Raw genomic sequence first — 27,791 nt, 5'->3', positions numbered from 1 at the left:
CAAAAACTAGCAGCTCTTCAGGCTACTCAGTAAATGGGTCAGAATAACACCCAGATGAGGTAAATGTTGCCTCCAGAATCTAAAGAGACCCACATAGTATTATGCATTTTTGTGATAAGAGGAAGCAAATGCAGTAACAGATCCCTCACTTTGAAAGGCTATCTTGACATGTCCCAGACCATTGGAACTCTCGGAATTTCACTGAGTTGGCAGAAATATGATTTTTTTGATCATGTTTACTTCCCACAATCTAGCCTACAATTATCAATATGTTAGATAAGTGTTATTTCATTTTTACTAGATCAATTCAATATGATACCATCAATGTAACTGGCCAGCATGATTTCTTGTGGGAAAAAAAAAAAAGACACAAGGACACTGCAGGTGGACTGCCAAGTTGATATATCCCTAAGGTAAGACAGTCAGAGTGTATTACTAATCAACAGAAAGCAAACTGCTTTTCATGGTCTCTAATAACAGCAGTGGATACAGAAGCATTCTTCAGTCCAAGATCAAGGTGCCAGCAGATTGTGTTTTTGGTGAGAACCTTCTTTTAGATTTGCAGATGGGGGACTTTTCACTGTGTCCTCACATAGTGAAAAGAGAGAGCTCTGGTCTCTCTTCTTATGCTTATAACGACAGTAATTCCATCATGGGGACTCCACCCTCATTACCTTTCTAAACCTAATTGTGTCCCAAGGGCCCCATTTACAAATACTGGCATATTGGGAGTCAGAGCTTCAACATATGAATTTGCGGGAGACACAAACATTCATATGCATAGCTGTTCAGAACAGCTATCGAACCTTCAAGGGATAGATAATTCCTATTAAATGTAACCATAACATTGAGAAAAGAATCTTCCATATTTATAAAGCATTAACCTCATAATAAAACTTGACAAGAATCATCCACCCATGCTTTCTTTAATCGCCACCAGACTAATTACAGCAGTTTTATTAAAGAAATATCAAATTCCTCAAAACGTGGGTCCCTAGTAAAACATTATGAGTTAAAATTACTTGATCTTAAAACTGTTCACAGGGACTTCCCTGGTGGTCCAGTGGTTAAAAATCCGCCTTCCAATGCAGGGGACACGGGTTCCATCCCTGGTTGGGGAACTAATATCCCACATGCTGCGAGGCAACTAAGCCCATGCACCACAATGAGAGAGTCCACGTGCCAGAACTAGAGAGAAGCCCGCATGCCACAACTACAGAGCCCACGCGCTCTGGAGCCTATGCACAACTAGAGAGAAGCCTGTGCACCACAACTAAGACCTGACACAGCCAAAAATAAATTAAATAAATAAATAAATATATTTAAAACTGTTCACAACTTGAACTTCCAAGATTGGCATATTAGGTTATTCAGACAATGCAGACTATATTTTTCTGTTCAAAAACATTGAAGAATATAGTGGGTTGAATAGTGTCCACTAAAAATTCGTGAACACCTGGAACCACAGAATGTGAACTTACTCGGAAATAGGCTCTTTGCAGATGTAATTAGTTAAAGTAAGGTCATATTGGATTAAGATGGGCACTAAGTTCAATGATTGGTATCCTTATAAGTAGAGGGAAGGGACACACAGACACAGAGGCACAGAAAGAAGGCCATGTGAAGATGGAGACAGATTGGATTTATGCTACCAATAAGCACAGGAACACCAGGAGTCACTAGGAAATAGAAGAGGCAGGGAAATTTTCTCTCCTAGAGCCTCTGGAGGAAATATGGCCCTGTTAACACCTCGATTTCAGACCTCTGACCTCCAGAACTGTAAGAAAATAAATTCTTTTTATTGTAAGCCACCCAATTTACACTTGCAGTCCTTGAAAACTAATACAGATTTTGGTACCAGAAGCGATGTGCTGTTGTAACAAATACCTAAAAATGAGGAAATGTCTTTGGCATTGGGTAACGGGTAGAGACTGGAAGAATTTTGAAGTACATGATAGAAAAAGCCTACAATGCGTTGAAGAGAAAGTTGTTAGAAATATGGATATCAAAGGCAGTTCTGATAAGGGTTCAGATGGAAGTGAGGAGCACAGTAGAGAAAGTTTCTATCATCTTGGAGAATACTTGTATTGTCATTAACAGAACATTGGTAGAAATATGAACATTAAAGGTGCTTCTGGTGAGGTTGTAGAAAGAGAACATGTTATTGTACATTGGAGGAAAGGTGATCTTTGTTATTAGTGGCAGACAATTTGACTGAATTTTGTTCTGTTGTTGGGTATGAAGTAGACCTTGTAAATAGTGAACTTGGATATTTAGCTGAGGAGATTTCCAAGCAAAGTGATGAAGGTACAGCCTTGTTTTTCCTTGCTACTTATAGTAAAATGCAAGAGGAAAGAGATAAGGCTGAGAAAAATGAAGACAGTGCAAGATAGTGCCCAATATGTATGAAATTGAAGTCTTGGAGAAGACTAAGAGAATAGAGAAGAAAAAATATTTGGAGCTATAATAACAAAGGTTATTCCAAATCTGATGTAATATATCAAACTAAAGATTCACAACTCTCTTCAAGTACCATGTAGAAGAAAAAGAAAACCTCACCTAAATACGTTGCTGATGAGAGTATAAACTGGTACTATACTTCGAAAATCTGTTTGACTTTTTCACTAAAGTTTAATATTTGAATACTATATGACCCACTAATTTCACTTTGAGATATAAACCCAACAGAAATGTGTGCTTATGTGCACCGAGACATGAACAAGAATACGTATAGAATCATTATCTATAATAGCATAAACTGGAAAGAACCAAAATGTTTATCAAGGGTAAATGAAAATTAGATTGTGGTACATTCAAGCATGTGCTTCCACAATGCAAATGAACTCCAACTACACACAACAACATAGATGATCCTCACAAAAAAATATTAGTCAAAGAAACCAGAAACAAAACAACATATACTGTATGAGTCCATGTACATAAAATTTGAAAAAATAGTGTTAGACTCAAGAAAATGACTATATTTATAGGCTGCAGAGGGTATTGAGGGGGCTCAAGAGAGGCTTTTTTGGTCTTGGCATGGATGGTGTTTATGAGGGCATTTTGTTTCTTGATCCTTTCATCTGTATGTTCATTTTTTGCTTTCCTCTGATATTTTCCAGTAAAAGTTTTTTTTAACTGAGTTGTGTAGATTTAGAACAATGTTAGGGAGTTTGCTTATGTTCTGTCACTTAAAGACCTGATGGATTAAAAAGAACAGAAGGTATCATTTACATATTCTTGTTTCTTTGAAAGCTTCACCACCTTTTGAGTTGATGACCTGAAACCTCCTGTCTCTAACTAACCTTATTTGTCTAACATACAATATTGTACACTTTATGATGTTGCGTCACTGATGCTGTCTTTGCCCATCTGCTTTGCTTTCTTGGGACTTGCCCCTTGTGAAACTCAGCCCCTAAGACTGCCATTCATATGCACCAAAGCATAATTAAATATCTCGGCTTGTCTAAGAGATCTAATACACAGCTATTATAGCAAATATTGAAATACCTCTCACTTTCATCTTATCTCCATGCAGAACAAATACTGATAACATTTCACAGTATCATTGTTAGTTTAAAAACAAGCTGTGTTACAGTGTGGATGAAACACTGAAAACACTATGAACAACATGAAAACACTATACTAGGTAAAAGAAGCCAGACACATAAGATCATTTGTATGAAAAGTCTAGAATAGGCAAATCCCAAGAGACAGAAAGTAGGTTAGTGATTGCCAGGGTCTAGAAATAAGGAAACAAGGAGTAACTGCTAATGTGTTTGGGCTATCTTTCTGTAGTGATGTTATAAATGTTCTAGAATTAGATAGTGGTGATGATTGTACAACTTTTGAATATGCTAAAAACCACGAATTTTACACCATGAAAGGGTGAATTATATGGTATGTGAATTGTATCTCAATAAAGCTATTATAAAAACTCAGTCCGGAGCTAAGCACCTTTTTTTTTTTCTAATAAATCTTTATTGGAGTATAATTGCTTCACAATGCTGTTAGTTTCTGTTGTACACCAAAGTGAATCAGCCATATGCATACATATGTCCCCATATCCCCTCCCTCTTGAGCCTCCCTCCCATCTGCCCTATCCCACCCCTCTAGGTAAGCACCTTTTTTAAAAAAGTTAATCTTGTTATGTCTAGAGAGATGACTAACTGGCTAGGGCACAAAGATTATTTTCATAATTTTTTGTGCATTAAAATTTTTTCACTGTGTGTACATATTATCTATGAAAAATTAATTAATTAAAAATTTTCATTATTATTCATTTTTTAATATATGTGGAAAGTTTTTACTCTGTAATACTAGAGCAGATCCTTGCCGCCTTGGGGAAAATTCTGTAGTCAGTATATTTTATATTATTTGAAAAGAGTGATTATCAATGAACCCTTTATTAAGAAACATTGAAATAATTTTAGAAGTTCCCAGTCATCCAAAGTTGCAGTTGAGAATTCTGATTCAAACCTGACTTCTATTCCTTTGTAGATATTCTGTCTTTTCGCTGTGGAAGCACTTAGGATTCTCTTGAAGATCAGATATTTCAGCACTATCTTTTTGTACTTCATCAGTATTATTTTGTCCTGAATATCTCTGAAAACATTAATTATCGCAAGATAAAATGATCCATGGACTCTCTACAGGGAATACCCTTAAGTCAGGGTTCCCCAACCCCCGGGCCTCAGACCAGTATCCGGTTGGGCCTGTTAGGAACCAGGCCACACAGCAGGAGGTGAGCGGTGCTGCAAGCGAGCAAAGCTTCATCTGCAGCTCCCCATCGCTCCCCATAGTTTGCCTTACCGCCTGAACCATTCCCCACATTGCTCGCATTGCTGCCTGAACCATACCCTTCCCCAAGCTGGGGAAAAACTGTCTTCCACGAAACAGGTCCCTAGTGCCAAAAAAGGTTGGGGACCCCTGCCTTAAGGGATCACAAATGACAGCCATTTGTTTGGCTAGCTGCCTGCTCCAGCCCAAGTCAGTATTTCTTATTTTAATCCTAATAAAATAATAATTTTCCTTCTGTCGTAGCAAGCACTTGTTACCAAAGGCTTGCCTTCAACAGCCACCTTATTCCAGATGATCACATTTCATACTGTAAGTAACTGTTCTACCACTGTATCTGTATCTTATTTGCCACTGGTCATGAAGTTGTCACTGATTTTTGACACACACCAAGTCAATTAATAAACCTTTAATTCCCATTGTTGAGAAGTTGATTTATTTTCTGAACACCTTTCTGTAGCAAGCACTGTGTCAAACAAGATTTTAGTAGAAGAAATGGAAACCACTCTAAGTACTTTATTCTGAAAAGAAATTTGGTACATATAAAATCATTAGAAAGGCTGAAAGAGTGAAAGTCAGTGATCCAAAGAGGCTTCTAGTTTCAAGATCATACAACTGTAGCTGTGATCTAGATGTCAGAAAACAAAGTGCAGCTGTTGCTGCTAACATTTTCCAGATCTGGTTCTCCACCATGACCTTATTTATACCTTTGAAACTGGTGAGTAGATGCCAGAATGTAGATTCTATTTTCATAGATAATGGATCTTGTTTTGCTGCTGCTACAGCTAAAAGAAGGTGGTCTCTGTCTCCTTTTCACCTTCTAAATCTCATGATGTACATAAGAGACCTGATATAGATGAATTATATAATTGTCTTAAAGGTTTTTTAAAATTTAAAACCTCTCATGTTGGTAGTTTTACTTAAATGTTTATTGATTCTTGGTTGCCTATACGTTGTATACATAATGTGGTTTTGGTAGACAGAATTTATATATGTTGCCTAAATAAGAAGTCCTGTTCATCTGGCAGATAATGAATGCAAGTTCTGTTTGTAGATTTCCTTGCTCTGATGGTTGTTGTGGGTGGGAAAAAGATAAGTGATGTAGGGAAGGGAGCATGTGAGTAGGCTCTACTTTGTGGTTTATGAGTAGTTTTATATGCTGGATCTTCCTATTCCTTATGGCAGTTCATGACACTGGGTTCATTATCCTTCTTTCTCCTATAAACCTGGTGCCCGGTCTGGTAATTTCTGTAATCAGACTTCTCACTTAATAAAACTGAACTTCAAATTATATACTGGGGAGAAACACTATTTTCAGCTTCTCTGAAAATGGATTGCTATGTGGCTTTTTTTCCTTCTTATGAATCATCCAGCCTATTATCCAAGTCTTAGCTCTTCTCACAGCCCTCATTATCTCTCATCTGAGCGTTATGAAGAGACTTTACTGGAAAAACTCATTTCAGTAACTCATCTCTTTCACCTGGATGAGATTATTCACTTTTTAGTCAGGTGGGTTTTGTTGGCAATCTGAGCCTACCTCCATAACTGTCAACATTCTATTCTAGCCCTCAAAAGTTTGCTTGTGACACTCTTCTAAGATTTATAGCAGTATTATGCTTTTATGGCTTTATTTCTATTTTTATATTTCTTCTGTGATTTCAGCGAAATTTGGGGAGGGTAGAAAGGTAACTGAGATGTTCAGTTACCCTTTGTGAGCCAGTCCTATTATCCTTAGGTTTATAACAAACTGATTTCTACTTTTCTGCCTGCTTAAAAAACTAATCAGGATCTACAGCTTCTCACTCAAACCAGATAATACAATTCAATTTTTTTTTCATTTCTCTTGTTTTACTGCCACCAAGCACCCCATCTCTTTATCTCCAAATATCTTGGATTTGATTATAATCATTTTGAATTACGACTCTTCTATTTTACTTACCCTTGCTTATTAATTGTATTAAAACCCACACTTTTATTATCAATAAGTATTCACATTTAATTGTAACTTTTATTTTCCTTTCCTTTTTACCATGTTTTGCATTGCATGCCCTCCTATTTCTTGGATTTTTTCCTCCATTTTCCTGGAGTAATTATGGAGATAAGTTACTTTGTCATTTACTTCTCAAAAATTTTATTTAACGAGAGAGGCTATTATTATCATCTCCAGATTCTAAATGAGGAATCAGAGGCTCAAAGAATTCAAGTTGACTTTCTAAAGACACAGAAATTCAGTGGCAAAGCTCTGACTCAAATTCAGTTCTCCAGACTGTTTGTTTGTTGTTTCTTATTTATGTTTCTCTTTCCTATAGCAAGTGTCTACAACAACAGTTTGTTGCTTATGTCACTACCTTTTGTAGGAGTAGCTTGAAGGGCCATTTCTAAATATAAATCTCCTTTTTATAATTATTGTTGATGATGCTTGTACAATCACATTAGGCTTGCTTCGTTGAACAGAATTGCGAATATTAAGAGTATTCTTTGGCAAAACACTCTATTAAGACTGTTTGTGGTTGCAGCTATTAGGAAGTAATTGTTCTTATAATATGTGTAGTAATGCATGAATACCTCAAATTTTAATGCAGAACAAAAAAAGAAACATGATGGATTATATAATAAAAATATTTTAAGAAGATAGCAGATTATTACAAGATTCAAAATTTTCTAAGAATGCAGAAATTTATGTGTGTTTTCAAGATGTACAAAGAAGTTAAAGGAGATGATATAATAGCAGTTAATAAACAATAAAAATTCTTTAACATAAAAATAATATTAAGTAATGCAATATCTCTTATGAATATAGATGCAAAAATAGTCAACAAAATACTAGCAAAACTGAAACCAGTAACATATTCACCATGACTAAGAGGAATTTAAACAAGTAATGCAAGGTTGGTTCAACATATGAAAATCAGTCACTGTATTATTGTACTGTATTGAAAAACAAAGTGCAAAAACACATGATCATTTCAATAGACACAGAAAGAGTTTAATAAAACTCAAAACTCTTTCATATAAAAACAATCAACAACCTAGAAACAGAAAAGAAGTTCCTCCACCTGATAAAGGACACCTGTGAAAACCCACAGCTAAATATGATTAAATAGTGAAAGACTGAAAGCTTTCCAGAGAGAGAATTCAATATGGCAGCATAGGAAGATACTGAACTCACCTCCTCCCACGGACACAACAGACCTACAACTACATATGGACTAATTCCCTCTTAAAGGGACCTAAAAACTGGATGAACAGAACCTACACAAGCAAGGGTAAAAGGACAGCATTAAGATGCGTAGGAGAGGCAGAAATACGGTCTCACCAAGGGAAAAGAAAATTACACCTGAGCCGTGGTGATCCACAATCAGGAGGGATTATGAAGTTACAAATATTTTCCCTGAGGAGCAAGGGATTTGAGCTCCACATCAGGCATCCCAACCCTTAGATCCTGCACAGGAGAGATGAGCCCCCAAACACCTAGCTTTGAAAACCAACGGGGTGCGGGGAGAACACATCCAGGAAAGCTATAAAACTAGAGGGAATGGAAAACTTGCTCTTAAAGGGACCATGTGCAGACTCACTTGACCCAAAAACTAGCACAAAAACACCAGATTAAAAAGTGCATGGACCATAGATAAAGGGGATACATGTAGTAATCTTAGAGTATCTACCAGAGAAGGAGGAACCAGTTGGGACATTCCCCAGGGACTGAGACACTGGCAGGAGCCATTTTTGCAATCTCAGATTACCTTGCTAATGCCAGCAATGGCAGGCACCATTTTGAAACTACTCTCCCTTTAACTGTCAGCACCAGGGGTCAAATCCCACTGAGAGCCCTGCCCAGCCCTGTTCCTTGGCTCGGCGGTAGCTTTGCCCAACAGCACTCTGTGGCAGTCATGGCATCACCACAACAGGAGGGCACAAGCAGCCCACATAAGAGACACCCCTAGAACACCTGGCTCTGTTGGCTGGGAGGGATTGTGCTTCTGAGCCCAACAGGGCTACATAAGGCCACTTATGAGTGGTCTCCTACATAAGGGCACTCTTTCAAGACTGAAAAAGGTAGCTGATTTACCTAACACAAAGAAATGAATGCAGAGAATTAGACAAAATGAGGAGACAGAGGAATATGTTCCAATTGAAAGAACACGACAAACCCTCAGAAAATGAACTCAACAAAATGGAGATAAGCAATCCACCTGATAAACAGTTCAAAGTAATGGGCATAAAAATGCTTACCAAACTCATAAGAAGAATGGGTGAACACAGCAAGAACTTCAACAAGGAGATGATAGAAAATATAAGAAAGTACCAAACGGAAGTTATAATTGAACTGAAAAATACACTAGAGGGGTTCAATGGCAGACTGAATGAGGTAGAAGAGTGAATCAGTGAACTGGAGACAAAGTAATGGACTCACCCAGACAGAGCAGCAAAATGAGAAAAGAATTTTAAAAAGTGAAGATATCTTAAGAAGCCTTTGGGACAACATCAAGCAAAATAACATTCACACTATAGGGGTCCCAGAAGTAAGAGAGAGAGAGAAAGGGTCAGTACGGCAATTCCTCAAAAAATTAAAAATAGAACTATCATATGACCCAGCTATTCCATTTCTGTGTATTTATTCAAAGAACATGAAAATACTGATTGACAAAAGATATATGCACCCCTATATTCATTGCAGCATTATTTACAATAGCCAAGATTGGAAGTAACCTACTAACCATTGGTAAATGGATAAAGAAATTGTGGTATACAACTGATCCTTGAACAACACGTGTTTGAACCTTACAGGTTTGCTTCTCAGATTTTTTTCAATAAATATAGTACCTGTATTTTCTTTTTAGAGATCTTTAAGTGTGGGGAAAAGCTTGTATTCAATTAGAGATCACAATATGTGGAATCAAAAGATCTAAAGTTTAAGTCCTGATTCTATCCGAACTGTTTCTGCTTCCTGCCCTTGGGTGAGTCATTTATCCACTTCTTTGTTTTTGAGGTAGAGATAGCAGTACTCATATTTTGATTGCAAGGAGCGGGGAGGCGGTCAGTGACCCTAACCTCTGAGATGCTCAGGGGTCAACTATATATATATATATATATATATATATATATATATATATATATATATACACACACACACACACACACACACACACACACACACACACACACACACACACACAAAGGAATACTACTCATCCATTAAAAAAATGAAATCCTGCCATTTGTGACAACACAGATGGACCTTGTGGGTATTATACTAAGTGAAATGAGTCAGACAGAGAAAGACAAATACCATATAATTTCACTAATATGTGGAATCTAAAAAACAAAACAAAACAAATGAACAAACAAAATAAAACAAAAACAAACTCATGCATACAGAGAACAGATTAGTTGTTACCAGAGGGGAAGAGGTTGGGGAGTGGGTGAAATGGGTGAAGGGGGTCAACTGTATGGTGATGGATGGTAACTAAGCTTGTGGTGGCGATCACTTTGAAGTGTATACTGATGTCAAATTATAATGCTGTACACCTATAACATATTCTTATATATATGTAAGTTTTCTCAAAAACCTGTAAACTTTCCTCCTAAGATCAGAAAAAAACAAGGAAGTCAACTCTCCCTACTTTTGTTCAATAGCATACTGGATGTTCTAGCAAGGGAAGTTAGGCAAGAAAAAAAAAAAAAGGGAACTAGAAAAGGGGGGAAAAATTTAATGCCATTTCCTGGAAGTTGCACATACCTCTTCTGCTAACATTGCATTAGCCAGAACATAATTACATAACTGCACATAACTTCAAGTCATGAAATGAAGTCTTTATTCTTGGAAAGCTTATGCCTAGTTAAAATTTAGGGCTTTCATTTTTGAAGAAGAAAGGGATAAAAGGTATTGGGAGACAACTGTCAGTCTCTTCCATATTTATTAAATGCACATCAAAAAAGCAATTAGCTATTTTAAAATCCTTTCTTTCTTTTTTCTTTCCTTCCTTCCTTCTTTCCTTCCCTTTCCTCTCCCCTTCCCCTCCCCTCTCCCCTTCCCCTCCCTTCCTCCCTTCGTTCATTCCTTTTTTTTTTTCCTTTTTAACACATGGATTGCAAAGTTTAAAACGGTTGTCAATCTAAATGCAGTATAGTCCCCTGAATTGGATCTTGGAACAGAAGAAGGACGTTAGTGGAAAAACTAGTGAAATTAAAATTTTACTTAATAATATTGTACTAATATTAATAAATAAAAACTAATAGTTTTGTAAATGTTCCAGGGTTATGCAAGATGTTGACATTAGTGGAAACTGGGTGAAGAATACACAGGAACTCAGTATTATCTTTGTATACTTCAATAAATCTAAAATTACTTCAAAAGTTAAAAGAATGATTGCTAATAGCCAATGATGAGGAGTTTGGAAAATTGGAGAGAATTCTCATGAACTCTTAGTGGTAATATATGTTAATACAGCCTGTTTTTAGAGAACTAAAGAGAATTAAGCAGTATTTATAAAATTAAATGGTTTATGTATTTTCATTGAGAAAATCTACTTCTAAGATTTTCTCTTATAGAAACTTGAATGCCAGCTTTAGAAATCTCTTTTCCCTTTTAAATAAGTCAGAATAATTCCTCCCAATGAATGTAGGAGGTTGTCAGAGAGAGGAATGTTTGGTTTTATAATTTCAGGGATTAAACAATCCATAGTATGGTTAATGTTTGAAGCATGTAGAATGGAAATGAAGTTCCTGGAGTGGAGTTGGTTAAATATTTAAGTTGCTAGGCTTTTGACTGGAGAAATAACAGATCTGAAAGGCAGTGGGGAACATTAAGGACCAGATGCCACATTTGGATGTTGAGAAAATGAGTGGCTTCCATCTGAGGGGGCTGCAGGGTAACTTTCCACTTTATACAAGGAGGTACAAGAATGATCATCGAAAGGGAAAAGGGTTTACTAAGGTTTTAAAATTTTGGAATGGAAGTTTCCTCAGCACGATAGAAAGATTTGAGTGGGTACATAGCAGTGGTAGTTTGGGTCAGGGAACTAAAGGTTCAGAGAGATTGGAGGGTCAGAGAGACTGCATTTTTAGCAGTGATTAGGAACACAGAAATATGAGGTTGCCGTAACTACTATTGTGGTGGAATATCCTGAGGCATTAGAGGTAGTCCAGCTTTTGGGGAATCTGACTAGCCATGCTCTCTTCGTCCTGGTCATTTGCACATGTCCTTTCTTTGGTCTGGAACCTCTGTCTCTTTTTCTCCCTTCCCCAGCCAGTTCAGACACTGTGTCTGGATCTAAATATAACTTTCTCCAGGAAGACTTATTATGTGTACTTTTTCTCTGGCAGTCCTTTTCACAATAGAGAGCAATTGCTCACTGACTTCTTTGTGTCCTCAACTGTACCTTAAGCTCTGGCAGGGAAAAGATAACAACTTTCTTGCTGAAGGTTCAGCCTGTATGTAATCATCCCATGACTTGTACTATATAGGTATTTACCAATTTTTCAAATTTAATGTTATAAAATTTAATTCCAGTTTACAAAAGAATTCAACACGTTTTCTTTAAAGAATAAGCGCCACTACTGCAATGTATGATTTGATTCCTATATATTTCATTTACAGTCCTTTGTAACACGGTATTTCCCCATGTTACAAACATTAGCACTCAATGTATATCTGGGGAATAAATGAATCAATGGAATCGGCTTCATTCAAAATCAAATCTTCCTCTATCCCTGATATATAAACATTTAAAAAGTATTAATACTGCTCAGATTCTAACATTTTAACATTGTTTTTAAAAATAATTAACCTGTATGTGAATAAACGTGGCGTTTGAAACTGTTGAAGGACTGACGTACGATTGTACATACTCTCCTCATATTTTTATGGATTTAAAAATTCACCTTATAAAATAAATGATCTAAATGTATGCAAGGCACTATTCCACATTCATGGGGACACACATCCTGCTCCGTCTTGTCAGACACAAAAATTGGCCTTCCACGGATTTGGACTGAGGGCCGGGCCTCGGGGACTTATTGGCCAAGGGTCTGGAACTCTCTACTCCCCCCTCGCACTGCTCGGCTCCTCTCGGCTCCCTCTCGGCTTCCGTTCGGTTCCGTCCGGCTCCGTTCGGCTCCTCCTCCCTGAGGGAGAGCGGAGGCGAGGCCGGCGCACGCGCCCTCGGCTCCTGCTGCTCTTAGGGCCGCTCTCTGCCTGGTGTTTTCACTTCCTTCTCTTCAGAGCTGTATCCGGGTCGTTGCTTTCCCTATTGTTTTAGGCAACCGGCCTCGGATTGTGTAAATTCTGAGTCTTTTGTTGCAGGCTAATAAAGTTTTTCTTTCGTTTATTTTTTTTTTCTAGGAGTTTTAACAGGGGACATTAACTCCCCAGGGCTGCCGCGCTGCCTGGGCCGGAGGGCGCCTTTGGCCGGGGAAGCGCCAAAGGAAGGCGCGCTAGCGGCCGGGGTCGGTTCTGCGAGGACCAGGGGCCGGGGGGCGGGAGGGGAACCGCGGGGCTGCACCTGGGGCGCCCCGGTCTGGTCCGCGGCGCCGCCTATTTTTAATAGCATCTTTTGGACTCGTTTCCTTGGTCTCAGTCCTCGACCTCGGCGCTGCCTGGGCTCTCGCAGCCTCTCCCTAGGTCTACTCCAAACGACCACCTCGGATTCCTTAGTAAGTGTGTCGGAGGCGTCCGCGGGGCGACAGGTGCATTTCAGCCCTTCTAGAAGTCAGGGCCGGCTGGAGCAGGGCGGGGGTGGGAGTGTCCTGCGGGAAGCTGGACCCTTCGTGGACGCTCCCCCTCCACGGTCCGTGGGAATGAACATAGCTTTTCATATTCCCTGGTCTTTGCATTTTCTGTTGACTGTTAAACGATGTCTAAGTGAGGGATTACAAGCGAGTTTCAGAAACAAGATGTTCAAGAGGGCCAGTTTCGATTTTGGTCGGCCTGGGTTCGTCTTTGCTGCACCTTGGGGCTGGAGCTGCCCGTGGATCTGCCCGGCCCTCCCCAGCCAGTGTTCCCACCCCAACCTTCCCCACACCTTTTACTGAGAACTGAATTAAGACAGAGATTTGTACCACCTGCACGAGGTCATCTGTACCTTCCCTCAGTACCACAGCTCTCCCCTGTGCTTGGCGTGATTATGAATGACGGTGTAATGTTTTTCTCTTAACAGTGGATCGCAGCTCCAAGAGGAGGCAGGTGAAGCCTTTGGCAGCTTCTCTGCTAGAAGCTCTCGATTATGATAGTTCAGATGACAGTGATTTTAAAGTTGGAGATGCTTCAGGTAAATGTTTCCTTCTCGCTTCCCTTTTCCCAGCTTTCTGCAGTTGAGCTGATCTTCAGACTTTTCTTAAAAAGAACCCGTTTAATTAAAATGCCAGTATAAAGTTAAAGCACATAAACTTTATTTTGTCTGTTTATTTCCCACCTTTCCCTAAGATCGTATCACTAGATACTATCACTGCTTCTGTTTTTTTGATACTTACTCAGATAATTATCAGAGAAGGCCTTATTCCAAAGATACAGTAATACTGTAAATCAACTATACCTTATTAAAAAACAAACAGAAAGGTACAAAGATGCAAAAGTGTTTTCTCTATTCTTTACTTTAAAATATATTCATGCTTATTTTATGGACAGAGGGGAAAAAAATCTAGAGATACCCTGAAGTAGAGTGCCATCCTGAGAATAACGTGAGCCATGAGTAGCCCAGGAACAGAGTTCTCTTTTCAGATCACTTGGCATCCCCTGAGGGGAGTTTTGCTTTTTGTCTATTAGCTCCCTTACCAGAATAGAATTGACCAGAAAAGAGTTGTACTTTGGTAGGTGCTGGATCTTGTGGATTGGGCCTTTTAAAAATATGAGGTACAAAGTATGCCTGCTTGCTCGTTATATTTTGTGGTTTTAAGAACAATAAACTTCTTTAAAGAGTTGTATATTCACATGGTACAAAATTGAAGAACAGAGAAGTGTGGTTTTCGTTTTATCTCCTGTTCATTGTAACTCACACACATGCACACATATATACATATAAAGTTTTCATTGCAGGAATCTGAGAAATACAAATTATGTTTAAATATTTTATGTGAAAAATACAAATACATGAACAATAAAAATTACTTAATTCTGTCCCTTTTGACAGAAATTTAAATAAAGTGAGAAATTGGAGCCCTTTCAGTTTTATCTTTTTAACAGTTTTAAAATATTCTTCCAGAGAATTTTTGATGCTTAGTCATATCTCTCTCCTTTCCTCTGGTTTTTCTTTTTCTTTTCTTTCTTTTTTTTTCTGTTCGGTATGGTAGGAAGGGATGAAATTTGCTTGTGTTTTGTTACTATTTTACTTTTAATGGCATCAGCAAGCAGAATTTGCATTGTGATTTACTGAGAACTTTTTGTTTCCACAATCTCATTTAATTTTTACAGTAACTCTGTTTAGCAGATATTATTTTACAGATAACAGGGGCACTGAGTTTAAGGAATTTGCATGAGGCCACTTAGGCCTAAATGGATCTAATCCAATTCTTTTGACTCCCAACATTTAGAATCTTTTTATTGCTTAGATCCTAAAAGTAGATAGATGTAATCTTAAATTGAAACTACTTACTTACTGTATCAAGGTGACTAATTGAGGTTACTTCCAGCAATTAAAAGTTAAGTTTATCTTGATCAATTTTTTTAAACCTTTACTTCTCAGCTCTTTCATCTCCCATTTCGTTTACTGTTGTTTGGTACTTCCAAAGAAGGGAAAGAAAGGGAAGGTAAAGGAAGTAAAATTCAAACCTATTTTAGTGCTCCTGGTGAAAACCTTGGCAGAAAAGAATATTCTTGGCTAGAATGTAGCTTTGGTTTGTCATGGTTGAGATTGTAAACTGACAAAAATAGTTAGGTCTCAGAAGTTATGACTTAATTTAAATACCATTAGGGAAAAACTCCAAAGCTTAATTTCTTTAAGTATTCCATAATTATTTTTATGAAAATAAATCCTGACTTTGTATATAATTTTTCTCTTTTTGTTTATTGAGATGTATCACTTCCCTTTACAAGGGTTAAAACAATCTAATGATACAAATTACTTAATCAAAATAATTTTTGGTATCAAGCAAATTAGAGACTCCTGACCTTGTTAAAGCTTAATCATGGTTGATGGGAATTATCTGTTACTTGTGAAAGTGGTAGAATGAGTTTTGTTAGGTTGATAATTTTTTTTTGAATCTCCTAAAAGCACTCAAAAATGTATACTTTCTGTTACCTAGTCTGCTATACTTGTAATTTACTTCCTGGGCCCCAAAGGTCACAAATTTATTTGTGTAGTTCTTGATATATTATCATAACTGAGAGTTTAGAAGAAAATGATTTTGTTTGAAATAGGTATTAGTAGAAATTGAGTCGTATTTTACACTCCTGGTTAAGGTGCATTGTTGTCTCCAATAGCTGAGATGTTGGCTTACTCTAGATTACCAGTGTTTCCTGTTTGAATCCTTTCTCGTCTCTGCGTAAGACAGTTGGACTCTTACAGGAAATAAGACATTAGACTTATCACTGTTTTCCAAACATGCTGAAGTTGTGGAATCCCAACCCTATTTAGTAATAGGTGATTAAACTGGAGGTGGAGAAATAATAGCTAAATAATAATCTTTAATGATAGCTAATAATAATCTTTCTGATCATAGCTTCTTTCAAAACAATCTGTAGACATGACTAACTCAATGAACTACTGACTTCCTTCAAACTTAATGTTAAAATGGTTAGATTGGTGGCCCTCAATTTTTAACTGATTCTATGCATCAGTTTCTTCTGATTTTCATTTTGAATTCTGAAATTCTGACTACAAAACTTCATATTTCTGTTTGGCTTTAAGAATAAATAGAGGGACTTCCCTGGTGGTCCAGTGGTTAAGACTCTGAGCTTCCAGTGCAGGGGGTGTGGGTTCCATCCCTGGTTGGGGAACTAAGATCCTACATGCTGCAGAGTGCAATCAAAAAGTAAATAAATAAATAAGAATAAATATAGACATTTCTGAAAAGTTATCACCCTTGCAGATAGACATAATTTTATTTTTGTGCTTCTCAGATGATAACATAGAGAAAGATAAATATTATTCAAAAATGACCTGCCAATAAGATTGGCAGGTGATTATAAACAGTTAATAATTATCAGGTTCTACCTTTAGAAAATTGTGAACTGAAAATAGATCATCTTTTATTTTATCTTTAATGTGAAAGTAGGGCTAAATTTCTCATTTTTGATTGAGGACAGTCAATAAATACATTTTCAAATTAGTCCTAAAACAGTGTGTAAGTGTATTAGAGTTATGGTGGTAACCACCAGAAGAACTGTATGTAGAAAAGTTAGCTGGTACCATATGAAATTATCAGCTTTATAGGTCTAAGACAGTTAATTATTGGCAATTTCATGGTTTGGCCTAGTTAAAGTGGTTATATTTGAGACTTGGACTTAAGATTGGGTATAGGATAGGAGACATTTAAGATAGGATTGATTACATTTAGTAATCTACATAACGAATGATTATGAAAATAAGTGCATATATTACTTTTATTAAAAAAGACAAAATAGCAGTGCTGTGTCTTCCCAACCCCCTAGCCAAAGTAAGATGGCTAATTTTAGATCTTGAGCCATAGTTTAGTTGGTCCAAATTGCCAGAAAACAACTTAACTGGAAGAGTCAGGCTGAGAGTTTGCCTTGGTAGTATTTTGTGCTTAACTGCCTTTGGCTAAGTGGATCAAGATATGTTCATTGACCAACTGTAGCTTTGTTTAAAAGCACTTTGCTGGATATTACGGTGAATTCACAAATAATGATAATGTTAGAATAATTAAATAAAATAGCAGATAGATGTTATAAGGCATGATCGATCACTTGTGTAGTTCAAGTCTTTCAAAGGAGATGGGACTACTTGACACTGGATTTACAACGATTCTTTGAGGAGATGAGACTTGAACTAGGAACTGAAAGAGAAGCAACCTAGGTAGGGGAAACGTTAGGTGTTAAAAATGTGGAGGATGGAAAATATCGTTTATACATGGAGATCAGGTGTCGAGTAAAAGCGTAGTAGAAGAGATGAGCCTGGGGAAGTAGAATGAGGTCAAATTGAGGTCTTACATGCTAGACCAGTGTTTCTCAATCTCAGCAATATTGGCATTTTGAGTTGGTTAAATCTTTGTTGTGGAGGGTTGTCTTTTGTATTGGAGGATGTTTAGCAGCATCCCTGTCTTCTACCTACTCAATGCCAGTAGCATTTACTGTACCTATCCCCTACCCTAACCCTGCCCTTTTGTGGCAACCACTGTCTCTAGACATTGCCAGATGTTTTCTGTGGGAAAAATTGTACCCACTTGAGAACCACTGGTCTAGATCTACTAAGAAAATGTAGAATGACACAGCTGGGACTGGAGTCAGAAGTAGAAGATGAGTTGTGTTGACTGATTGGCTTTTTAGAAAGAGATATACTAGATGGGTTAAAAATGTTTCCAAGATGATAACTGAATAGTAGACTGCTGATCTGTCTGTTATCTGTTATATATATTTATACTCCTAATTACTGTTGCACCGGATCAATAAACAGAATAGTTAAATAATTAAGGTTGATGAACAAAGATGATTTTTTATACTGCAAAGTTAACATAAAACTCTGAATTAAATCATATTGATTTTATTATTTAATATTTATCATGGGGGAAACTTAAGCATTGAATATTGTGAAGGGATTCTTGAAGGTTGGTTTCTAATCTCTGTAACTGTAAAACATTTAACTGTCTGTTAGCTGAAATAGCTATATTGCTTAGAGAGGTTTTGATATATTGTGTTTGAGAAAGGTTACCTCTTATTTAACTGAATAGGAGGTAGGGATTTCCATGTTAAAGATTTTTCTTCTAATGTAAACATTTTTATTGTAGACTTAGAATTAACTCTGTTCTTATACCTAAGATAGCTGTATTTGAAATATCTGGTTTATTTCTCTAGTTTGTTACTACTTTTTTCTTTTATTTAAGGTTGTAAGAGTGATGGATTTGAAACGTTGTTTGAATTGGTAGGAATGGGAAATTTTTCATTACAGCCTACAAAAATAGAATTATAGACAGCCAAGGACAGTGATTTTCTCATTGTCATTATTACTAAGTAATGCCATAACTAAATATTGTTTATCTCCATCCCTCAAGTGCGTATGTACCAAAAAGAACTTATGACTAATCAGTTGAAGAAGTTATTTTTCAGAAATCAGAGAAAGATAAAATTTGATATATTCCTGATCCCAGCAGTTGGAGTATGGATAATGTGATATATGGAGAATGAAGGGTTGGGTAAGCTACTAGGATTTAATTCGTGGAAAAATCTCACATTCTTCTAATAATGTTAACAAATATAAAGCATTTAAATCTTTTTAAAATTCTACCTTCTATTTAGGCGTGATAACAAAACAAAATCAGAATCAAAGAGTTATCAATTTCCCTGTACTTTTAAAAATAATCGGTTGGCATTGGCAACAACAACCAAAACAAAACTGCAGAAATTCTTGACATTCTGTAAAATTTACAAGTAATAGCACAGTTGGATTGGTCTCAATTTTGATCAGGAGCCCACGTTTGTGCTCCACTTGATTGTTCTTTTATATCTACTGTTATGTTTTTATTGGTAAAAATTATTAGGAGTACTTTTTAGTTACTTAAGAAAAAATTCTACAAGGTTAATCCAGAAGAAAAGTTCCTTTTCTCCATTTCCCAGGGCTGTTAATTATAGCATTGCTTGCTTTAGTCAGTGTGCACAAGGATCTATCTTTGCCTTAGAAGCGTTTGGTCAACTCTGCTTATTATTATATCCTTATCTAAAAATATCTAGGAACTATTATTTTTTTATCGGGGTATTTTTTCTTGGTAGGTTGGATTTAATTGTTTTGAGTGGTATAAAAAAAATCACTTCTTTTCTTAATGATTTGTAGAGCTGTTGGACTGAAAATAAGTCCCCTATTTGTAAGTGACATTGGGTCCACGCTCTTTTGGAAATTTAAGAAGCTCACAAATCCAAAGATGTTTCCTAAGTTTGGCATGAATTTATTTGATGGTAAAACCTGACTGGAACTGATAGGAGTTTATTTGCAGCGTTTACTTATCATACTTGTAAATATTCATACTTTTCACTGCAGATGTATTTGATTACAGTATAGTACCATAGACCTCACTGGAGGTGTTAGTGTAATATATTGTGCATACACTATGATACCTTTCTAAAATCTGAAAAAAAATCTAAATTCTGTAACATGTGTGGCTCCAAAATTCAGATAAGGGATGGTTGGCCTACATGATGTTGCTTTTGTGTCCTTTACAAGATTGTTCAGGATGAGAGTGTCTTGTCACAACAGTCCTGAATAAGATGTAGGCACCTGTATGATAATCTTGAGATTGACAGTGATTTTATAGGTTCAATCAACATCCACTAAATGTTAGTCTTTATTTTTTATGTGATTTAACTTGCAGGATTTTTTTCATCAGCCATTTGTAAAGGATTTCTGAGATATTTTAGAAACCAGATACTAATTACAGACAATTTTTTTTACTTTAAACACCCAGGTAATTATAGAGGCTAACACTGGTTGAGTTAACAGAAATTAGAATGGTGTGGAAACATGAATTTTTTTCACCGTTTTATTGTTACCCTTATCTTGGTTATAGGTGCAAAATATTCATCACCCTACAGATTTTACTATTGATGTTGGTTACAACTTGACTGTGACTGGTTTGTTTCCCACTGCCTCCTGCTCCCCTTCCACCAATAACCCTCTCCACAAATATTTTAGATTTTTATTGATTTGATTATGTGTAAAGAGGATTAGAATGTTACTGAGTAATGTTGGTCTAAGAGGGCCTGAGCCGCCCTAGACAGGAATGGAAGGCACTTGCTAGAAAGCTTATGGTCCTGCATGAACTCTTTAATGTCCTCAGCCTATCTTTTTAGTGACTACTGTGCTTGCTCATTTCCGAGATGGATTAGGTTTTAAAAAAATGCATTAATCTCTTTCATTCTAGGGTCTGTAGTAGTTACTGCCTAGAATTTTTGGAAGTTTAGGTAACTCTTTTATTGATATGAACAGTATCCTAATAATCAGAAAAATTGATAACTTATCTTGCAACTTCCATTTTCTGTGCCATTGCTATTGTCTGTTTTTCACTTGTGTATTTGGTGATCCTAAAATTGATTGGTATATTAGGGATGTGGTACAAATTGACTGTCATAAATATCTGTGTTCATTTTTGCTGGGTGAAGAGTGAGATAAATGAAACAAAGTTTTTGGGTCATATTTTTCTTGTTCTGAATGTGACTCAATGCATGTAAGTACATATAATTTATGACAGAAAGATGTAAGAGAAGAACAATTTGGTATGTATTACATTATCATAAAGTTAAAATCAAGTGCTCAATTTAAAAAGAAGCACATTTACTTTTCAAAAAAAATTGCCTCTAAGGTACGCAGTATAGCGTGAGATGTATGACACAAAATAGTGGTCCTCGTTTTAAAGCATATTTTAATTTAGAGTTACATATATTCATCTTCATTAGTGCTATATTGAACTAGAACCATTATTCCAGCTTCATTGATTTATTATTTAATCAGGTTGGGAACGTCTACCATTCTTTGACTTAAATTTGTTTATATTGTTTTGCAAGTTATTCACAAATTTTGGTGGTTTCATTTGTGTCAGCGTTGTGTGTGTGTGTGTGTATGTATATACATATGTGTGGTTTTTTTTTTTCTCATATTTTCAACAGATTCTGAAGGGAGTGGTAATGGAAGTGAAGATCCTTCAAAGGACAGTGGAGAAGGTTCCTGTAGTGATTCTGAAGAAAATGTTTTAGAGGAAGAACTGAATGAAGATATTAAAGTAAAAGAAGAACAACTTAAAAATTCTGCAGAGGAAGAAATACTATCATCAGAAAAACAGTTAATTAAAGTGGAAAAGAAGGAGGAAGAAGAGAATGGAGAGAGACCTAGAAAGAAGAAGGAAAAAGAGAAGGAGAAAGAAAAAGATAAAGAGAAGGAGAGAGAGAAGGATAAAGAAAAAGCAACAACATCTGATAATGTGGCTGCTTCTGCTGCTTCCACCACACCAGCCACAAGTCCTCCTGCTGCTAACACATCTCCTTCAGTCCCCACTACAGCAACTACAGAGGAACAAGTCAGTGAGCCAAAAAAGTGGAACCTTCGTCGCAACCGACCACTTTTGGATTTTGTATCCATGGAAGAGCTGAATGACATGGATGACTATGATAGTGAAGATGACAATGATTGGCGACCCACTGCAGTAAAGAGAAAGGGAAGATCTGCATCTCAGAAGGAAGGAAGTGATGGAGACAATGAGGATGATGAAGATGAGGGAAGTGGGAGTGATGAGGATGAGAATGATGAAGGCAATGATGAAGATCATAGCAGCCCTGCCAGTGAAGGGGGTTGCAAGAAGAAGAAGAGTAAAGTTCTTAGCAGAAACAGTGCTGATGATGAGGAACTGACCAATGATAGCCTGACACTATCTCAAAGCAAGAGTAATGAGGTAGATCAACCCAATTTTTATGATATCTGTCTGTCTGGGGAAAAGGGAATTCTTCTCTGAACCATTCTACCCGTTATATTAAGTGGCTTCCTTGAAATCCTGTTATAGACAGCTGTGGTAGTGAGTGAGCACCCTAACTGTAACATTTATTCATTTGGTCAGCCCGCCTTTATTGAGTATCTGCTGTTTGTCACCGTCCTCAAGGAGCTCACAGTCACCGTCCTCAAGGAGCTCAGTCTCTATACTTAGAGAAATATTTCTATGTCCATACCCTTGGGAAATAGTGGTTTTCCTTTCCCTTTTCTGTCCTCTCACTCCATTGTTCATAGGACTGCTGAATGGTGCTGAGTGGATTATGAAAACAAAGGTCACCTTTCTTTCAACTTAGTTATATCCATATCCGCATAAAAATTTAGACTTTTAGAATACTTTTGAGCAGGGCAACAAACAACTTAATGATCGTCTCAGGCTTTTAGAGATTCATTTTAAAGGTTAATTCCTTTTTCAGTTGTAGCACCCATCTGAATAGTCACCAGATCTTTGCTTTAGATGTATGGGAGTAAATACAAACTATATATTTACATATTTTTAGTGAATAAGTTCTCTCTACAAAGAAATGAAAACAAACAAACATTTCTTATCCTAAAACAAACATTACTATCATAAAACTACAGTAATGACTCAGTTCTTCCACTTGAAGTTCTACTACTGAAAGTTAGGTTTATCCATTGGGCCCAAGATGCAACATTCAAGACTCTTCAGTCAAACACATTTGTGTCTCTTTGTCTGTGTGTTTATGTATATGTTTTTCTTCAAAAGAAAGACTGAGTTGTCGTCTTACATGTAGATGTACCTGTTACATCACATGTAGAACTATAATAAGTCTGTCATGCCATTAATGTGTTTATAGTCTTAAAAATTCACTTCTTTAACAAGCACTTATTTTTTTGTTTTTTCATATTATTGAAATAGGTTAAATTGGTAGAAAGATTTTCCTTCTATGCTTTATTTGTTCTTTTACATTTCTTCTGTTTACAAATTTTACATAGCAGTGATTTTCTATTTTAAGTTTCATTTAAAAATTTGGTGTTTTACCAAAATAATATATAGCAGATTAGGAGGTGTTATATGTCAGTAGAGATGAAGCAGTAGTTTATATTTTACGTTATAAACATTGGTTAACTTCCAGGTTGCCCATTTTCTTAAGAAGAACGTTGCCTGATTCCAGTGCTTACCTAATTCCTATCTTTAGGTAAAGGAAAATTGTCACTTGGAATATAGTATAGTATTCATAATGATGTAGCACAGACAGTTCCATATTTCCAGTTTAAGGAAACAGAAGTATGGAAAATCTAATTGTTCATACTTTATTTAAACATGTATCCAGTTTATTTTATAGCACTTAATACTAACCTATATCTACTGACTAAGGTTACCTTCTGCAGTATCACGTTCTTCATTTTTATTAGCCTGACATTCACAAAAGGAGGCTGGCTAGGATAGAAGGCAGTATGGATTAGATTTATGCTAAGGTGTGGGGGAACACCTGCATGTGTCTAGAAATTTGCCATGTAAAATATATATAAATTATCCATTTGTTAATAATCTGTAATACATAACAAGTTGCTTAAGAGATTGTAGACTATCCTTTATGATGCATTTAAAGGCCACATGTGCTGTTTAGTTTTTTTCCTACTAAACAGAAGAGATTTTAGTAAATAATGGGACTTTATTTATTTAGGTTAACAGTCCGAAAGGAATGAGATTCCAGGGCATTTCTTGGATAAGTGCCTTGATACAGTTGTCAAGAAGATTATTCTTATAGTAACTAAATGAATTCCTTTTGTGTTAATTTATGTTAATTTTCCTTTTGCTCTACCCTATGCAGAAATGTAGAAGAATTTATATAAGGTTAATTTTTGCTCAATAATATTCTGCCTGAAAGCTTGATAACTGTTTTTTTTCCAAGACTGTTATTCAAACTCTTAAGTAATTTTTGATGATTCTAGTTCTATGTAAATGTCACTTAAATTAGATATTAAATTTTAAGAAAGAACTAATCGAAATTATTTTATATTTCTAAATTTCCTGTTCTTATAATCTTGATTTTGTAAAAAAGATGACTAAAGGTAATCCTTGTTGTCTTCTGGCCAACGTTTGTATTTTAATCTTCCTGGTTATTTTAGGTAGTGATACCTTGCCAAGTGTTCATTAGTTAATATGTATATATTTGATTATATTTGAAGTTTTATTTTTCTATGCTTTTACTTTGTTTTCAAATACTACTTTGTAATAGAGATAGCTGAAAATGTGGTTTTAGAATACATAATAAAATTGTATTTAGTCTATAAGCAGGAAAGTTTTTTCTTGGATGCTATGTCAGGTGCTTTTGTAGGGATATGGTATTGGGTATCATGTAAATGATGCCCAGGAACTTTCATAATTTTGAAATTTCTTAGGGGAATTTGACATTTTTTTTTTTGAGTGGAGGCCTTTTATAATTATTGGCTTTTAATGGTCTTACCATGCCTATGTTGTAGGCCTTGAAATGCTCTAGAGCAGTGGTTCTCAAACTGTTTGGTTCAGGACACCTTTATAGTCTTAAAAATTGAGGACCCCGATTATTATTCATATAGGTTATATCTTTTGATTTGCCATTTCCAATTAAAACTCAGAAATTAAAAAAAATGAGATGTATAGAAACAAGAGTTATTAGATTGATGACACCATCCCGTGTCATGTAACTTCTGGAAATCTTCACCATACACCCATGAGAGAGAGTGAAAAGGCAAATATCCTTAGTATTTGCCTTTTGGATCCCCTGGAAGAGAGTTCCCCAGACCACACTTTGGGAACTACTGTTCTAGATTTGGGCATATGATAGCCTGCATTTTCTTCACATGGGCATATACCTTTGTCAGTGGCATTATGGCATTTTTTGAATTTAGTGCTATCTGAAACAATCCCCTTGGAATATGGTTACATGTCTTTTTCAAACTTTTATCTTGAAGTTTTTGAGATTCACCAAGGTTATCTTGCCTTTAGTTTTCTGAAATAAATTTTTTGGGGAGGGCTGTATAGTATTTTCAGATAATGGTTCCCATTTTCAGGACTTTGAAACTAGAGCTTTGAATGAGAATTAGTATATGATAGAAAATCATCTCAGTATAAATTTTCCAGTGGATGTTTTTTACTTTTTTTTCATAAGGTTAAATAGATTAGATGTCTTGCCATGTGAAGAAATAGCAATTGTCATCTGAATTTTGCTAATTAAAATGTAAACATTTTGCCAAAATTTTTAAATAGCCATTTCTTTTGGGGGCTTCTGACTTATTAATCACTTGTCTTTTTACACATTTCAAAATAAAACAAATTGCTCTAAAGCCTAAAAAAAAAAATCAATTTGTAACATTGTACAAAAATTACTTGAGATTCTTGAAAATTTAACCTTCTTTAAAAACTTCTAGGAAGAACTATTGGTCAAACTTGGTATAATAATTTTTTCTCATTTTCAGAGCAATAGGATTCTTTTAATTCTGGTTTTATATGAAGGGTGCTGGAATTTCCTCCTATTAAACACACATATAGCTTAGTTAGAATTTACCCTGTTGTATATGTTATTTATAATAATCTTTGTGGAATACATATATAAATGAACACTAAACATATTTGAGAGCCCATAAAAAACATTGGGCAGAATCATTTTTGGTGTAAATTTTAAATCCCAAGGAGAAAAATGAAATAATTTACAATAAGGAGTCATTGATTTATTACTATAGTGCCCCATTTAATCTTAATAATTACCATTAGAGTCCATTAAATTATTCCATAATATTAAAGTTATATCCTAGATGTGCCATTCAAAACCCATTTTCCCAAATTCTATTTTTATGGAAAAATCATATTTTCAAATGATGTATTTTGTGGTGAAAACTTAAGCTTAAATATTTTCTCCGGAAACTTGAAAAATGATATGTCTTCCGAAATATGCTATTAAAAATTGATACTAAATTGACTTTTGTATTCTGATCAGAGGTGCGCTTCAACCCATGTTTGATCTATTGAAGACAACCTAGATAACTTTTTAAGAGGATGTATTGTTTAGATTTTCCCATTGAAACATTGTCAGCAATTTGGTTAGGGTAATACTGTAGGACTCTAGTTATCCCCATTTCTATCTCTTTGTATTTAATGTCTAGTAAGAGTCTCAAATGATGGAGATCAGAGGGTCAAAATTGCCAGTTAATTTTGTTTTCTCTGCCTCTAAATGATAATATGTGTAGAGAGAAAATGGAATAGAGATAATTTAGACATTTACTGTTTTTCTGAGCAAAATGGCCAAATAGGAAAATAATGGAATAGAACTATCTGTTGATGCTAGTTTTTCTGATCCATAGACATTTACTTGTTTCCCACATGGGTAAACCTCTTTTTTCAAGGGCTGATTAGTTTTTGTAGTTCCACCAGAGAAATATTGGCAGAGCCCATAAACATGAGTAGCCTCTCAGTCATCAAACTCTGGTTGTTTGCTAGATCTTTTTCTGGTCTGTGATTCTTTTTAACCTAGATGTGGTATTTTAAGAAAAAAATTTTTTGGACTTACCATGGGAAAATATTTAAAGTACCAGTGTTCATTGAGGCTTATAACCTTTCTTTTGGGGTTCCAAGGAAGATTCCCCAGTGTAATAAATGGTCAACTCATGTTTCTCTTTTTGGACCACCTACAAAGAAGTACAGAGGAAAGGAGAATGGGAATGAACATTTATTGAGTACCTAGTATGTCTCAGGAACATTCTTGCCATACATTATCTTGTTAAGTCTCACAACAACCTGATGAGGTAGGTATTATTTTTATCATCCCATTTTACAGATTAGAAAACTACAGCTTCGAGGTTCAACAGCTATTAAGTGAGAGCTGAGAATGAAACCCAAGAACATTTGACTTTAAGGCAAATGCTGTTACATTTGAAGCATTGCTAATGGGATGAAAATCTGGGCAGATTTTTGTTTTGCTCAGAAGTACTGTACTAAAGTACTTTAAAACATGAGTTTTCTTTTTAGGAAGTTTTAATCTTTATTTGCTAGCGATGTCCAAAGCCCCAAACTATTGATACTTTGGTTTTATAACAAAAAGGAGCAAAATATAAAATTTTAAAATGCTAGAATTCTCAAGAGAAATGATGCCTTCTTGTTAACTTTCGCATTCTTTTTTGATTTGTTTTTTAGATCAGCTGCAAGTTTAGATTTATTACACAGAAAATATATTGAAAGAATGTTATTGTGACAGTCAAGTGTCTTTCAGATGTTATTTACAAATTGCTATTGAAATGACTCTAAATGTTACTTTTGGATATTGATCAGTTTAAAAGAATACAGAAATATAAAAATGTTAATATGAAACAATATAGTTAATGTGTGATATGGAACTAATTTATTTTGTTTCTGAATAT

At 35.8% G+C, this 27,791-nt stretch overlaps 1 protein-coding gene across 21 annotated transcripts in view; it reads left to right on the top strand.

Moving 5' to 3' along the window:
* The first annotated feature begins 12,890 nt into the window (after positions 1-12,890).
* The window catches only part of PHF14 (PHD finger protein 14), a 201,271-nt gene continuing 186,370 nt past the window's right edge, over positions 12,891-27,791 (top strand). For 4 of the 21 annotated variants that reach the window (XR_014246416.1, XR_014246418.1, XR_014246420.1 and 1 more), the window contains exons 1-3: positions 12,945-13,452; positions 13,956-14,066; positions 21,563-22,341. Coding sequence is in view for 12 of the 21 variants with exons in the window: in XM_082398251.1 (XP_082254377.1) it covers position 13,452; positions 13,956-14,066; positions 21,563-22,341 (891 nt within the window). In the remaining 9 variants the exon portion in view is untranslated. Of the gene's footprint in view, positions 13,453-13,955; positions 14,067-21,562; positions 22,342-27,791 lie in introns of all 21 variants that reach the window. The other 17 variants (XR_014246413.1, XM_082398249.1, XM_082398258.1 and 14 more) reach the window with 12 other exon arrangements.

Source organism: Balaenoptera borealis (assembly GCF_965194805.1).
Source record: "Balaenoptera borealis genome assembly, chromosome: 7".
Taxonomy (NCBI): Eukaryota; Metazoa; Chordata; class Mammalia; order Artiodactyla; family Balaenopteridae; genus Balaenoptera; species Balaenoptera borealis.
This window is presented reverse-complemented; position numbering and strand designations above follow the sequence as displayed.